The following is a 17,461-nucleotide window of genomic DNA, read 5'->3' on the forward strand; positions in this document are numbered from 1 at the left end:
TATTTTAGTTATTTTTATCCTAATCAAAATAACCCAACTGCAGTTTGATTGAGATTAACTGGAATGCACACTGAAAAAACATAGTTAATAGTTAAAAACGGAGTTATCTGTTTTGTAAATAAACTCTTCATATATATATATATATATATATATATATATATATATATATATATGTTTAACATAGCTTAGCAGACCAATATTGCTAACTACAATTCAGTGTATGTAATTTTAATATTATGGACTTTTTAAGAAAAAGTTATCTTACCATTTCAGGCAACTCGGCATCTTCTAAGTTTTTTTCCTTTATTGCGCGCTGCATCGTCTCAGTGAAACTGGGGTCCACCACTAAAATATTCTGTCCACCGAGTGTAGAAAATTTACAGTCACTCTTCCTCGAGTCAGTCGTCATGCACACTTCATAATTATACCCGTGCGGCAGAGTTCCAGTGACGCCTGTGTCTGCGTAATGCGGTGGATAGTAAGGAATAACAGGCATGTTGGACTGATATAAGAAGCGAGATTGTCTCCATCTGTAGATCTTTACTGATATTATGACAACCACACAAGTGATAAATAAGAAAGAAACAGCAGCCAGAGCAAGAACTAAATAAAAGGTCAGATTCTTGTCATACTCTTTTTCATGCGAAAAGTCTGTGAACTCTGACAGCACTTCAGGAAAGCTGTCAGCCACAGCCACGTTAATGGAGACCACAGCTGAGCGAGAGGGCTGTCCGTTATCCTCCACAACAACAGTCAGTTTTTGTTTGACCGCATCTTTGTCAGTCACTTGTCGCACAGTTCTTATTTCTCCATTCTGTAAACCAACCTCAAACAGCGCTCTGTCTGTAGCTTTCTGTAGTTTATAGGAGAGCCAGGCATTCTGTCCAGAGTCCACATCAACAGCCACCACTTTAGTGACCAGATATCCAACATCTGCAGCACGAGGCACAATCTCAGCCACCACAGAAGCACCAGTCTGTACTGGATACAGAACCTGAGGAGCGTTGTCATTCTGATCTTGAATATTTATAGTTATTGTCACTTCAGAGCTCAAGGGCGGGGATCCTCCATCTCGAGCTGTCACGTTAAAAACAAAAGATTTTAACTGTTCAAAATCAAATGATTTAACTGCACGAATGGTGCCAGTAAGTGAATCTACAGATACGAGGGAACTCAATGGTGCACCACGCATGTCTTCATCCTTCAGAAAGTAGGACAATTGCGCATTGGGACCCCAGTCAGCATCATTTGCTTTAACAGTCAGTATAGTGAGACCAGGAGAATTATTTTCACTAACAAATGTTTTATATTCCTCAAACTCGAATATTGGCGGATTGTCATTGACATCAGATATTTTTACATTAAGTGTTTTGTTTGCGTGTCGCGCCGGACTTCCTTGGTCTGATACCAAGATTGTTATATTGTATTCAACAAGATTTTCTCGATCAAGCATATCATCAGTAACCAAAGTGTAATATTCTGCTAGAGATGACTCAATTTTAAAAGGTATGTTTTGATTTATTGAGCACTGAACGAGGCCATTGTTATCAGAATCTGCGTCCTCTACGTTAATGACGGCTACAGTTGTTCCCACTGGGGAATTTTCAGGAAGTGTGTTTGAGAACGACATCAGCTGTATGGTTGGAGAGTTGTCATTCTCATCAATTACATCTATAACAATTTTACAAGTATCCGACAGGCCTCCTTTATCTCTCGCATTAATATTTAATTGAAATCTATTTTGAGATTCATAATCTAAATTATTAAGAAGTCTAATCTCACCTGTATCTGTGTTTATCCCAAAAAGCTCACTTGCTTCTTTGCTAGCAACAGCGAAGGAATAGGAAACATGGCCATTTACACCTTCGTCAGCATCAGCAGCACTAACAGTACCGATGACAGTACCAGCAGGTGAATTTTCTCTAACTTCAGTTTTAAATACTGACTGTTTACACACTGGGGCATTATCATTGGCATCCAGAACAGTAACGTGAATTTTTACAGTGCCTGATTTCTGAGGTGATCCACCATCATTTGCCACAAGAACCAATTGAATCTCATCACGTTCCTCTCGGTCTAGTTCTCGTTGTAAAACCATCTCAATGTATTTGTTGCCATCGGTCTGACTATGAACCTCCAGTTTAAAACTATCAGTTGGATGTAGTTTATAGCTCTGTATACCATTTAGATCTACATCTGTATCTATAGCGCTGTCTAAAGGAAAGCGAGCTCCTAAAACCGCATTTTCAGCTATTTTCACATTAACATTTTCTTTGGGAAATAACGGAGCATTATCGTTTATATCTTGCACCTCAACTGTGACTCGATGGAGCTGGATAGGGTTTTCAACGATAAGATCAAAGCTGAAGCTGCAAGGCGTCGTTTGCTTACAGAGCTCCTCGCGATCTATCCTTTCTTTAACTACTAGAGTCCCTTTGTCTCTGCTCAGATCGACATACTGTCGTCCGCCCTTTGTAACGACGCGAGCTTTTCCAGATATGAGTCTACTTATCTCTATCCCCAGATCCTTAGCGATGTTTCCAACGAATGATCCCTCTGGCATTTCCTCCGGGATGGAATATCTCGCATTGCAATATATGACGTCCACTCCGTAAAAGCAGAGAATGAAAAACACAACATGCCATTTTGAATGCGCGGAAACCATCCATGGATTGTGTGAATTGCTCGATAACCTTAAGAAAACCATCCTGAGAAGCTGTTTCGTCAAACGAAGTGGGAACAAGTAAGAAAAGCCATTACAATCCTAAATCCTCAAAAAGGCATTCATGTTCTTTTCATCGAGGAAAAAAAAAACCGCTGTATTTGCCCAACCTACAATCACGTCAGTAAGTGACTGGCAATACAGACTACTGAGCAAAGAAGCGCTCTACTCAGATGTTAATCAACAGCGGCACTCAGAGCTTTAAAGACGCAAATACAAGACCAACAGCCGACTGTTACAAGCCAAAATTATGACATCCATACCACAAGAAAAAGAAGAAGAAGAAGAAGAAAAAGAAGATCTCATAAGAAGAAGCCACTGCCTTATGTGACACATGCTGTTTAAATCAGTAACAGGCAAAAAGAGGAAACCATGAACCATTTCAGCACCATGAACAGCACCCGAAGAATTAAACAATGAATAGAATGCTCGATTCTCAGACTCTCTTTAAAAATAAATCTTAACAGCAAGTTGAAAATAAAAAAGCTTATATTTTTTGGCAAAATACATTGATTCATCAAAGACAAACTTATTTATTTTCTAAAACATATCACGATTTTTTTTAATCAAATCGTTTAGTTACAGCATCTTTATTTATTTTATTTTATGTTATTTTATTAAGTAGTGTCCAATTCACAAAAAATATTGCAACGACTAAATCAGCCAGTCAGTTCTGTATTTTTTTTTAAATTAATTTATTGTTTTTTTACCATGCAGTTTAAAAACGACATTATCGAACACGTCTTTATACTTCAGGTTTGAATAACATCAGCAGGTTGAACAAGCGAAGATTTATTGTGTAATGGTCATAAAGACGTCGAGGCAATTATTAATATTAATTTTAATGTGTCTAGGCATTAATCCACTCATGCTGAGGTCTTACCATTTCTTGCAGCTCAGGATTTTCAAGCATGTTCTTTTCCTTCATGGCGCGCTGCATCGTCTCAGCGAAACTCGGGTCCACCACTAAAACATTCTGTCCACCGAGTGTAGAAAACTTACAGTCACTCTTCCTCGAGTCAGTCGTCATGCACACTTCATAATTATACCCGTGCGGCAGAGTTCCAGTGACGCCTGTGTCTGCGTAATGCGGTGGATAGTAAGGAATAACAGGCATATTGGACTGATATAAGAAGCGAGATTGTCTCCATCTGTATATCTTTACTGATATTATAACAACCACACATGTAATAAACAAGAAAGAAACAGCAGCCAGCGCAAGAACTAAATAAAAGGTCAGGTTCTCCTCATTCTGTTTTTCATGCGTAAAATCTGTGAACTCTGACAGCACTTCAGGAAAGCTGTCAGCCACAGCCACGTTAATGGAGACCACAGCTGAGCGAGAGGGCTGTCCGTTATCCTCCACAACAACAGTCAGTTTTTGTTTGACCGCATCTTTATCAGTTACTTGTCGCACAGTTCTTATTTCTCCATTCTGTAAACCCACTTCAAACAGCGCTCTGTCTGTAGCTTTCTGTAGTTTATAGGAGAGCCAGGCATTCTGTCCAGAGTCCACATCAACAGCCACCACTTTAGTGACCAGATATCCAACATCTGCAGCACGAGGCACAATCTCAGCCACCACAGAAGCACCAGTCTGTACTGGATACAGAACCTGAGGAGCGTTGTCATTCTGATCTTGAATATTTATAGTTATTGCCACTTCAGAGCTCAAGGGCGGGGATCCTCCATCTCGAGCTGTCACGTTACAAGAAAACGATTTTAACTGTTCAAAATCAAATGATTTAACTGCACGAATGGTGCCAGTGAGTGAATCTACAGATACGAGAGAACTTAATGGTGCACCACGCATGTCTTCATCCTTCAGGAAGTAGGACAATTGCGCATTGGGACCCCAGTCAGCATCATTTGCTTTAACAGTCAGTATAGTGAGACCAGGAGAATTATTTTCACTAACAAATGTTTTATATTCCTCAAACTCGAATATTGGCGGATTGTCATTGACATCAGATATTTTTACATTAAGTGTTTTGTTTGCGTGTCGCGCCGGACTTCCTTGGTCTGATACCAAGATTGTTATATTGTATTCAACAAAATTTTCTCGATCAAGCATATCATCAGTAACCAAAGTGTAATATTCTGCTAGAGATGACTCAATTTTAAAAGGTATGTTTTGATTTATTGAGCACTGAACGAGGCCATTTTTATCAGAATCTGCGTCCTCTACGTTAATGACGGCTACAGTTGTTCCCACTGGGGAATTTTCAGGAAGTGTGTTTGAGAACGACATCAGCTGTATGATTGGAGAGTTGTCATTCTCATCAATTACATCTATAACAATTTTACAAGTATCCGACAGGCCTCCTTTATCTCTCGCATTAATATTTAATTGAAATCTATTTTGAATTTCATAATCTAAATTATTAAGAAGTCTAATCTCACCTTTATCTGTGTGTATCCCAAAAAGCTCACTTGCTTCTTTGCTAGCAACAGCGAAGGAATAGGAAACATGGCCATTTACACCTTCGTCAGCATCAGCAGCACTAACAGTACCGATGACAGTACCAGCAGGTGAATTTTCTCTAACTTCAGTTTTAAATACTGACTGTTTACACACTGGGGCATTATCATTGGCATCCAGAACAGTAACGTGAATTTTTACAGTGCCTGATTTCTGAGGTGATCCACCATCATTTGCCACAAGAACCAACTGAATGTCATCGCGTTCCTCTCGGTCTAGTTCTCGTTGTAAAACCATCTCAATGTATTTGTTGCCATCGGTCTGACTATGAACCTCCAGTTTAAAACTATCAGTTGGATGTAGTTTATAGCTCTGTATACCATTTAGACCTACATCTGTGTCTATAGCGCTGTCTAAAGGAAAGCGAGCTCCTAAAACCGCATTTTCGGTAATGTTCAAATTAACATTTTCTTTGGGAAATAACGGAGCATTATCGTTTATATCTTGCACCTCAACTGTGACTCGATGGAGCTGGATAGGGTTTTCAACGATAAGATCAAAGCTGAAGCTGCAAGGCGTCGTTTGCTTACAGAGCTCCTCGCGATCTATCCTTTCTTTAACTACTAGAGTCCCTTTGTCTCTGCTCAGATCGACATACTGTCGTCCGCCCTTTGTAACGACGCGAGCTTTTCCAGATATGAGTCTACTTATCTCTATCCCCAGATCCTTAGCGATGTTTCCAACGAATGATCCCTCTGGCATTTCCTCCGGGATGGAATATCTCGCATTGCAATATACGACGTCCACTCCGTAAAAGCAGAGAATGAAAAACACAACATGCCATTTTGAATGCGCGGAAACCATCCATGGATTGTGTGAATTGCTCGATAACCTTAAGAAAACCATCCTGAGAAGCTGTTTCGTCAAACGAAGTGGGGACAAGTAAGAAAAGCCATTACAATCCTAAATCCTCAAAAAGGCATTCATGTTCTTTTCATCGAGGAAAAAAAACCCGCTGTATTTGCCCAACCTACAATCACGTCAGTAAGTGACTGGCAATACAGACTACTGAGCAAAGAAGCGCTCTACTCAGATGTTAATCAACAGCGGCACTCAGAGCTTTAAAGACGCAAATACAAGACCAACAGCCGACTGTTACAAGCCAAAATTATGACATCAATACCACAAGAAGAAGAAGAAGAAGATCTCATAAGAAGAAGAAACTGCCTTATGTGACACATGCTGTTTAAATCAGTAACAGGCAAAAAGAGGAAACCGTGAACCATTTCAGCACCATGAACAGCACCCGAAGAATTAAACAATGAATAGAATGATCGATTCTCAGACTCTCTTTAAAAATAAATCTTAACAGCAAGTTGAAAATAAAAAAGCTTATAGTTTTGCAAAATACATTGATTCATCAAAGACAAACGTATATATTTTCTAAAACATATCACGAATTCTTTAGAATCAAATTGCTCAGTTACAGCATCTTTATTTTGTTTTGTTTTGTTTTGTTTTATTTTATTCAGCAGTGTCCAATTCACAAAAACATTTCAACGACTAAATCTGCCAGTCAGTTCTGTTTTTTTTTTTTATTTTTTTTTTACCATGGTTAATCATATATTTATCATTTTAAAAACGACATTATAGAACACGTCTTCTTTACTTCAAGTTTAAATAACATCAAAAGGTTGAACAAGCGAAGATTTATGGTGTAATGGCCATAAAGACGTCGAAGCAATTATCAATATTAATATTAATGTGTCTATGCATTAATCCATCTTACCATTTCTTGTAGCTGAGAATTTTCAAGCATGTTATTTTCCTTCATTGCGCGCTGCATCGTCTCAGCGAAACTCGGGTCCACCACTAAAACATTCTGTCCACCGAGTGTAGAAAACTTGCAGTCACTCTTCCTCGAGTCAGTCGTCATGCACACTTCATAATTATACCCGTGCGGCAGAGTTCCAGTGACGCCTGTGTCTGCGTAATGCGGTGGATAGTACGGAATAACAGGCATATTGGGCTGATATAAGAAGCGAGATTGTCTCCATCTGTAGACCTTTACTGATATTATCACAACCACACATGTAATAAATAAGAAAGAAACAGCAACCAGTGCGAGAACTAAATAAAAGGTCAGGTTCTCGTCATGCTGCTTTTCATGCGTAAAGTCTGTGAACTCTGACAGCACTTCAGGAAAGCTGTCAGCCACAGCCACGTTAATGGAGACCACAGCTGAGCGAGAGGGCTGTCCGTTATCCTCCACAACAACAGTCAGTTTTTGCTTGACCGCATCTTTATCAGTTACTTGTCGCACAGTTCTGATTTCTCCATTCTGTAAACCCACTTCAAACAGCGCTCTGTCTGTAGCTTTCTGTAGTTTATAGGAGAGCCAGGCATTCTGTCCAGAGTCCACATCAACAGCAACCACTTTAGTGACCAGATATCCAACATCTGCAGCACGAGGCACAATCTCAGCCACCACAGAAGCACCAGTCTGTACTGGATACAGAACCTGAGGAGCGTTGTCATTCTGATCTTGAATATTTATAGTTATTGCCACTTCAGAGCTCAAGGGCGGGGATCCTCCATCTCGAGCTGTCACGTTACAAGAAAACGATTTTAACTGTTCAAAATCAAATGATTTAACTGCACAAATGGTGCCAGTAAGTGAATCTACAGATACGAGAGAACTTAATGGTGCACCACGCATGTCTTCATCCTTCAGGAAGTAGGACAATTGCGCATTGGGACCCCAGTCAGCATCATTTGCTTTAACAGTCAGTATAGTGAGACCAGGAGAATTATTTTCACTAACAAATGTTTTATATTCCTCAAACTCGAATATTGGCGGATTGTCATTGACATCAGATATTTTTACATTAATTGTCTTGTTTGCGTAGCGCGCAGGACTTCCTTGGTCTGATACCAAGATTGTTATATTATATTCAGCAAGACTTTCTCGATCAAGCATATCATCAGTAACTAAACTATAATATTCCGCTAGAGATGACTCAATTTTAAACGGTATGTTTTGGTTTATTGAGCACTGAACGAGGCCATTTTTACCAGAATCTGCGTCCTCTACGTTAATGACGGCTACAGTTGTTCCCACTGGGGAATTTTCAGGAAGGGTGTTTGAGAACGACATCAGCTGTATGGTTGGAGAGTTGTCATTCTCATCGAGTACATCTATGACAAATTTGCAGGTATCTGCGAGACCTCCTTTATCTCTCGCTTTAATATTTATTTGATAACTATTTTGAGATTCGTAATCTAAATTATTAAGAAGTTTAATCTCACCTTTATCTGTGTTTATCCCAAAAAGCTCCCTTGCTTCTTTGCTAGCAACAGCGAAGGAATAGGAAACATGGCCATTTACACCTTCGTCAGCATCAGCAGCACTAACAGTACCGATGACAGTACCAGCAGGTGAATTTTCACTAACTTCAGTTTTAAATACTGACTGTTTACACACTGGGGCATTATCATTAACATCCAGAACAGTAACGTGAATTTTTACAGTGCCTGATTTCTGAGGTGATCCACCATCATTTGCCACAAGAACCAACTGAATGTCATCGCGTTCCTCTCGGTCTAGTTCTCGTTGTAAAACCATCTCAATGTATTTGTTGCCATCTGTCTGACTATGCACCTCCAGTTTAAAACTGTCTGTTGGATGTAGTTTATAGCTCTGTATACCATTTAGACCTACATCTGTGTCTATAGCGTTGTCCAAAGGAAACCTAGTCCCAGAGATTGCATTTTCGCTTATTTCCATATTAACATTTTCTTTGGGAAATAACGGAGCATTATCGTTTATATCTTGCACCTCAACTGTGACTCGATGGAGCTGGATAGGGTTTTCAACGATAAGATCAAAGCTGAAGCTGCAAGGCGTCGTTTGCTTACAGAGCTCCTCGCGATCTATCCTTTCTTTAACTACTAGAGTCCCTTTGTCTCTGCTCAGATCGACATACTGTCGTCCGCCCTTTGTAACGACGCGAGCTTTTCCAGATATGAGTCTACTTATCTCTATCCCCAGATCCTTAGCGATGTTTCCAACGAATGATCCCTCTGGCATTTCCTCCGGGATGGAATATCTCGCATTGCAATATACGACGTCCACTCCGTAAAAGCAGAGAATGAAAAACACAACATGCCATTTTGAATGCGCGGAAACCATCCATGGATTGTGTGAATTGTTCGATAACCTTAAGAAAACCATCTTGATAAGCTGCGTCGTCAAACGAAGTTGGAACACGAAGTTGATCATTATAATTTTAAATACAAAATAACGTATTTATGTTATTTTCATCGAAGGAACACTGCATATGTCCAACCTACAAACGCGTCAATAAGGGATGGACTGCGCTCTACTCAGATGTTAATCAACAGCGGCGCTCAGAGCTTCAAAATCGCAAATACAAGACCAACAGCCTTAATGGTACTGTTACAAGCCAAAGCGCAATATCAGTTCAGTTCCACTAATTGTAATATCAATAAACATATAGAACTCCGTTATGTTGATATACATGTGAACCACAAGCTGATTAATAGCAGGCAACATGACAAAAAAAAAAAAAAAGGTTCATTCCAGCACCATCGGAATGAACAGCACCCGACGAATTTAATCCAGAAAACAATGTTCGATTCTCAAGCTCTCACAAAAAAAGCTCCAACGACAGAAAAAGTAGAGTTTTAAGAAATATTCTCAAGAAAAGTCTAAAAATTCAGATTATCTTGAGCACTTGACATGTCCTGTTGACATACTAACTGTAGTTATTTTTTAATGATTATTTTTTTAATAAAAAAAAAAAAAAAACCTTTACTTTCACTTATTTTTCCCTCCCCACTCTAGCCTAGTAATTATTTGCATATTTATTTTTTTAATGTTATTGTCTTATTAGGAGCAATATCTTCATTTTATTCCATATAATATTATTTGGATGAAATCATTTGCTAAATAAATAAATGTTGATTTTGTTCAAATAAATTTGATCAAATAAACTGATAATTTTATTTCTGTTGTTATTTTCATCAGCTAGCATCATCAACAAATAAACCAGCCAACATCTTTACAGTTTTAACATGTTAGAGTAGCCATATTATGAAACATGTCTCTTTAAATTCTTGTTTGAATAACACCAAGAAGTTGTGCTTTGTGCCTGGTTGTACAAGTGAATGTGTTTATGGTCAGTTGCTCATACACACTGTAAAAAGTGATAAGTTAATTTAAAAAAATTGAGGAAACCCAAAGTAAATGGCTATTAAAAAAATATGTTAAGTGAATTGTCGTTCACTTAACTTTAAAAAAAAAAAAAAAAAAAAATGATTTACTTAATAATTTTAAGGCAACAGGTTTCCTCAATTTTTTAAGTTAAGTCAACTTATCACTTTTTATAGTGCAGATTTAAAGGATTTTGAGTCTCTATTAGAAAATTAATGATTTAGACATGAATGTGCATCACAAGCATGCATCCCAGTTAATTTAGAGCAAATAATATATATATATATATATATATATATATATATATATATATATATATATATATTTATTTTTTATTTTTTTCTTACCTTTAGAAGAATGTCCAGTTCACAGAGGAGAACATGAAACACAAAAATGAGATCACACAAGTTAGGACTGTTTAAGGGTTACGAATCTTTAAGGCATTGAAAAAGACACCAAAAAAGCATGATATTATGGTAAAACAAACAAACAAATAAATAAATAATTAATATATATTGTTCAATAAGTCATAAACAATTATTGATTGCACATGCACCTGTGGAACAGTCCTTAACATGCTAGCAATTAAAGGCACAGTGACAGTAATGCCCATAATATAAGAAACCTAAGACATTGCTACAGAGAGATAGGAAAACGGCAGCTTTTCTTTTTTTCTTTTTTCTCAAGATGGTTTTCTTAAGGTTGTTTTGTTTTTATATGTATTTATTTATTTTTTCTGTGTCAATTTGTCATTTTTTCAAAGTACTAGGACAAGATAACAAAAGCTAGGACAAAGCTTTTCCCCCCCCCCATTTGTCATGTTGTTTCTTTATTGGGCAACTACTTGCTTGTATGACAGTTTGTTTTTTTAAAGCTTAGTTTTTAGAAGAAAAGTTATAAATATCAAAAAGCCACAGTAAAATAACACATTGAACACTACTAAATAAAATGGAACAAATACTTAAAACAATTATTTAAAAAAAATTACAAAGGTTCTTGGAGATACTTTCTGACAATTAAAAGGTGGTGTTGGGAATAAAATAAAATTAAATAATGGAGAGTGGGAAATTAAATGGGGAAAAAAAAAAAAACCTGAAATGGCAAATACAATTAATTTTTGTTTTCTTTTTTTAGCTTATGTTAATATCATTCATGCTGAAATTATTTTAGTGATTATTTTTACAAGAATCATAGCAGTAAATCTTTCACAGATTAATTAATATGCAGAAATGTGTACAATGTCTTTTTTTTTTCAGAATATAAGAATCAGGACAGTATCACAAAAACAAATACACAAAAGTTAAGCCAACACTAATCAAATGTATTAATTTACCAGAGTGGGGTAGCTGAGTCCTTCACTACTGGAACATATGTCACTACATATGTTTGTTGTTTTTTCATCACAACACAAAGTCCGAGAAAAAGGAATTGTGTTTTCATTGTAGGATGTGATAAACTTAAAGTCACTGGTGCGCGAGCCTGTGGTTAGATACGCGTCATAATTGTAAGAGCTGCGGAGAGTTCCTGCTCCATCCACCTCTGCATAGTTGGGAGGCAGATAGGCGCTGGGAACAGCAACTGCTCCATCAAACAACAGTCTGGGCTTTCTCCTGTGACAAAACTTCACTGCCACGATAAGTATGATGAACGTCAGGAAGAAGGTGGACACGCAAACTAATGCAATGATCAAGTAGGACGTTAATTTAGAGTTGTTGTCCTCATAAGTCATATCTTTAAGTTCAGGAACTTCAGAAAGGTTGTCAGAAATGAGTAAATTTACAGCACAGGTTGTAGACAGAGAGGGCTGTCCGTTGTCCTTCACTGAAATAACAAGGTTCTGCTTCATATTGTCAGATTCAGAAATGTCTCGTTGTGTTTTGATCTCTCCACTATGGAGACCAATGGAGAAAAGTCCCGGATCAGTAGATTTGACAATCTGATAGGACATCCATGCATTCTGTCCAGAGTCAGCATCTACAGCGATCACCTTGGACACCAGAGAGCCTGACAGACTCACTTTAGGGACCATTTCAGTCATTAAAGACTTTCCATCAGGGACAGGGTATAATATCTGTGGAGAGTTATCATTCTCATCTGTTATGAAGACTTTCACAGTCACGTTACTGCTGAGCGGTGGAGATCCATTGTCTCTGGCAACAACTTTCACAGTGAAGTTTCTGAACTGCTCATAGTCAAATGATCTTACAGCATGAATCACCCCTGTATCTCCATTAATAGATAGAAATGAGGACACTGGGACCCCATTGACTTCACTGGGAACCAGAGAGTACAGTACAGTCCCGTTCTGACTCCAGTCTGGGTCATTTGCACTGACAGAACAAACAGAAGTGCCTGGTGTGTTATTTTCACTTATATAAGCGCTGTAGGACTGCTGCTCAAATACAGGAGGATTGTCATTCACATCTGAGACAAATAATTGAATTGTCATTGAGGTGGATAGTGGTGGAGATCCCCCATCTGTGGCTGTGATGGTAATGTTGTAATCAGATTCTTTCTCTCGGTCTAGAGCTTTTGTTGTTACTAGAGAGAAATAGTTTTTAACAGATGGGTTCAGTTTGAAAGGAACATTTTGCTGAACAGAACAACGAATCTGCCGGTTTTCTTCTGAGTCTTTGTCTTGAACATTAATGATTCCCACCTCAGTGCCTGGCTCAGAGTTTTCAGGTACTGGATTATTCAAAGATTTAAGGATGATTCTAGGTGGATTATCATTAACATCAGTTACATCTATTATAATTTTAGCAGTTGCTGACAACCCAAAGGCATCTTGGGCATAAATTCCTATTTCATACTTTTTGACTTTTTCATAATCAATTTCTCCAGTCACCACAATTTGTCCTGTTGTTTTATCAATAGAAAATAATTGTACTGCTTTATCTGATATTCTGCTGAATTCATATGTCACTTCCCCGTTTGGACCTTCATCAGCATCAGTTGCGCTCACTCTGATTATTTCTGTTCCTGAAGGTGTATTTTCAGCCAGAGTGACTTTATAAACAGACTCACTAAACACTGGGACATTATCATTAGCATCGAGAACAGTGATGTGTATGACAGCAGTGCCAGACCTCTGCGGTGAACCACCATCAGTGGCTGTGAGTATCATATCTATCTCCTTCTGCTGTTCACGATCCAACTCCTTTTCCAACACGAGTTCAGCGTATTTTCCTCCATCTGCAGTATCATGAACAGTCAATGTAAAATGTTGATTTTTCTCTAGTGAATAGCCATCAACAGCGTTGCGCCCAATATCTGAATCATGCGCCTCGTGCAAACGGAATCGCTGGCCTTTGTCTGCTGATTCTGTAATTTCAAAGATAATACGTTCATTTGGAAATCGTGGAGCGTTGTCATTTATATCCTGAATTTGCAGAATTATACGATGCACTTCAAGAGGGTTTTCCAGGACGAGCTCATAACTGAGAATGCAGGGAATTTGTGATCCACAAAGCTCCTCTCGGTCTATTGTCTCTGCCACGATTAAATCACCAGTATTCAGATTAATATCACAATGCCGTTTACTGCTGTCCTCCGTGTCTATCCGAGCTTTACGAGTAGATAATTGTTTCACATCCATTCTGAGATCCTTGGCTATATTTCCAATCACATACTGGCGCTTCGTTTCTTCCGGAATATTGTAGCTCAGATCTGAACAGATGGTTTTCATAGGAAACAGAAAGAAAGCCACGAAAAACGACAAGAAAGAAATCGAAAATAATCTGTATTCCATTTTTGAAGAGCTGATGTTGCAATTGCTCATCAGTTAATGACTAGATAATATTTCAATATTTATATCAGCATCGACGGACGGTTACTCTAGTGCGCCGCGTTTATTCTTACAGACAGAGCTCATAGTCCTTATATTAGGTGTGGGTGGAGAGACGCTGCAGTATTGGTGAATAGCGACGCTCTGAGTATTTTTGGGTTATTGCATTATTTGAGTATTTTATAAAAAATACTTCGGGCATCAACTAAGTTAAAATGTAAGGCATTGCAAAGCGTATCATTGTGAAATAATTGTTTACTTCAGAAGAAATTATATTGGAAAATTGCTGGAAAAGGTCACATTCTCAGAGCTACAGTACAAGAGTAAGTAAGAACGGGCGCTGTCCAGACCTGTGGTGCTGAAACTGAAAAGCTCATAGAAGTTAAGAAAATACAAGTAAATCTGAATTTATATGAAATAAATTAGAAATTCTGATTCACAACTATTCACTACTTTAACAAACGCATTTGTATAGGTTTAACTTAAATGTTGTGCAAAAAAACAAAAAACAAACATAAAAACAACAACAACAGAAAATTATATTAACAGATTCCCGAACTTTTAGTAATGATAAAAGAGATTGTAAATGCACAACCCTAATAATGCTTTAGAAAAGTAGTGGGTATTATGCCTATAACTATTAAAGACTGCAATAACATAGTAACAATAATAAGGAAACGGGATTTTTTTGTTTTTTTACAGAGGATTACCTCAAACATAAACCTACAGTACATATCCTGTGCAAAAATTATCAACGCAAAGTTTTATTCCATTATACCAGAAAATAATAACGGTGTGCCAAAAATGTGCAAAATTATGAGTCTAAAAACTAGCCAAAGTCCCATTCTGTCCCATTTAAATAATTTTCACCACTATTCACTTTTTCTCCTAGCGAGCATATTGCGTTTAAAATTATGGGAGACACTTCAGGTTTGGCCACGTTCCACTCAAAAAGAATGAAATAATTTCAAATCACAAGACTGCTCTAATATTTCTTATCCGGCAGTTTGACTGCACCAGCTGTAGCCTTTTCCTTCGGGCGTCAGCAGGGGCGTAAATTTCATCTAACAGTAGGGGGGACAATAAACATAAAATTTCTCAAGAGCAATTTTTGAAGGGGACACAAATAATACAGACAAAATTGTACTTGTAAGGATAGCTATGCGTACACAGCATGTGCACATAGCATGGGCCCTGTTTAAATATGAGTTCAGTTCATATGGTTCACCACCAGTGGCGGCTGCTGGTCTTTCAAAGAGGGGAAGCTCATTTTCGGCCTACATCATAAAATGTTCCATTTATTTATAAATTATGTTTCTTTTCAAGAAAATGCTCTGTGACCCTGTCGTACCAACTATGCCTCTTTTCCAGTGACGCTAGCCTAGCCTACTCTATGAATGAATGAACAAACAATATATAAAAAAAAAGATATTAAACTCGACGGAGGAAATGTGGGAATTAGGTTAAACTGCAACAAGGAATGTGGTGTATAATAGGGTTGTCACGATACCATAAAAATGTCTTACGATACTATACTAGCTTAATTTATAATTCAGTTCTACAAAATAAATCAAAATTTAATAAATAAATAGATGTAAGTGAAAACAGACAATATTATTATCTGAATACTTAATTAATGTGAATGAATGACTGCCTATTGTTATCCATGAAATGATCTAAACAAAATTCATCTTAGCACTGCACAGAAGCTGCATGAAGTGACATTTAGATGTGGCATTTATTAATTTAGACTGTATTTATAATTGCATAAATAATGTTATGAGATTAATGTTTTAAATACCATATTCTGAATATAGAAATATGTTGGAAAATAATGTAATATGCCTACTTTTAGACGGGAAACTTAAAAACGGCCAGCAGGTGGCAGAAGTTCGTGACTGAATCACTGAGTCATTCAAACAATTCTTTCAAAACGGCTAAATCCTTCAGGAGTGAAGCAAATTACTTTTTATGAATGGCTCAGTGAATCAGTGATTCTCCCAAACCAAGGCTGATTTGGATTCGAACACAAACGAAACAAAAACAGCACTCTTGCTCGTGTCGTATTGCCTAAGTGTCATGAGCATTTTTTGCTCGCATATCTTGAAATTTCCGAGTTAGCAGCATGTATATTAAAACATAACATTATAAATGAATAAAAAATATATAATGATTGATAAGAACCAAGTGCAAAGCCGCTATGGGACTGAGCTCGAATAGCTTGAGCGTCAGCGACTTTTTATAGTACAAAACCGCTGTCAATCAAAAGGAGATGCAGACCCTCCAATCATCACGCAGAAGCCCGGAGTCCAGGCCAGCCCACTCCTCCATTCACCTCCAGAGACGCTGAGCGTCCGTGGGCGGGACATCATCGCAGCATTTATCCAATGACCGTCTAGTTTCGAAGCACTGAAAAAAAACTGTTCAAAGCAGCCCCATTGAAGTCAATGGACGCTAGGCTTCAACAGAGAAATACACTGACGCTACGGTAATGTATGAGAAGGATATCGAGTCAGCCGACCTGCTATATGTAGCTGATTCTGAACAAACTCGTCTTCGAGATGAACGTGTTCTAACACATTTTTAGTCAATAAAATATTAACACAATAGTACATATTTTACCATTAATTTTTTGACATTATAGGGGAAGCCGAGCTTCCCTTGCAGTCTTAAAGAAATCCCCACTGTTCACCACGCGTTCATATTATAATTATTATTTTGCATCATCCATAATATTTTAGGTTTTGTCTGAAACCGAGTAGGTCTCTTTAGATATTTAACCGCATTAAGCCCACTGATCTGCCACTTAACATCATATTGAGCAAAACCCAACACATAGGTCTACAATATTAGCCTAATATCAGTTCACACACAGGCTTATCGCCATGTTAGTTGTAGTGGGTGACAAGCTACAGTATTAAGCTTGTTAACCTTATAATCGCTCATAGAAAAATGTATTAATGATCCAGCATTATCTGTATTAAAGAGAGAGAATCATTTCACCCAATGTTTAAAGAGAATAAAATAGCCTTGACAGCCTAAGTTACTTACACATAACTAACTGTTACTGAGGAACTTGCTCTCTCTCATCGGACTCGTGTGTGTGTATCGGTAAAAGAGGAAAGCAGGCAGTGTACCAAACCACTGTGAGGAAAGGGAGGGGGGAATCAACACATTTCTGAACTTAAAACGGTTTTTTGCATTTATTTTGTTTTACTACTCACACAATTGTTTTAAGTATATGTCCATTATATTATTTTTAATACACAGAGTCGCTTGTAATGATATTTTTAG

The 17,461-nt window shown here is 37.7% G+C and overlaps 1 protein-coding gene across 16 annotated transcripts in view; it reads right to left on the reverse strand.

Moving 5' to 3' along the window:
• Positions 1-17,461, reverse strand: part of LOC131548764 (protocadherin alpha-C2-like) — a 198,948-nt gene that overhangs the window by 108,892 nt on the left and 72,595 nt on the right. For 2 of the 16 annotated variants that reach the window (XM_058790309.1, XM_058790287.1), the window contains exon 1: positions 11,714-14,245. The exons of 7 other annotated variants lie outside the window; for them this stretch is intronic. In XM_058790309.1, the coding sequence (XP_058646292.1) occupies positions 11,714-14,161 (2,448 nt within the window). In that variant the 5' untranslated portion in view covers positions 14,162-14,245. 7 more of the 16 variants (XM_058790290.1, XM_058790279.1, XM_058790311.1 and 4 more) reach the window with 4 other exon arrangements.

The sequence above is a fragment of the Onychostoma macrolepis genome, chromosome 10 (genome assembly GCF_012432095.1).
Source record: "Onychostoma macrolepis isolate SWU-2019 chromosome 10, ASM1243209v1, whole genome shotgun sequence".
Taxonomy (NCBI): domain Eukaryota; kingdom Metazoa; phylum Chordata; class Actinopteri; order Cypriniformes; family Cyprinidae; genus Onychostoma; species Onychostoma macrolepis.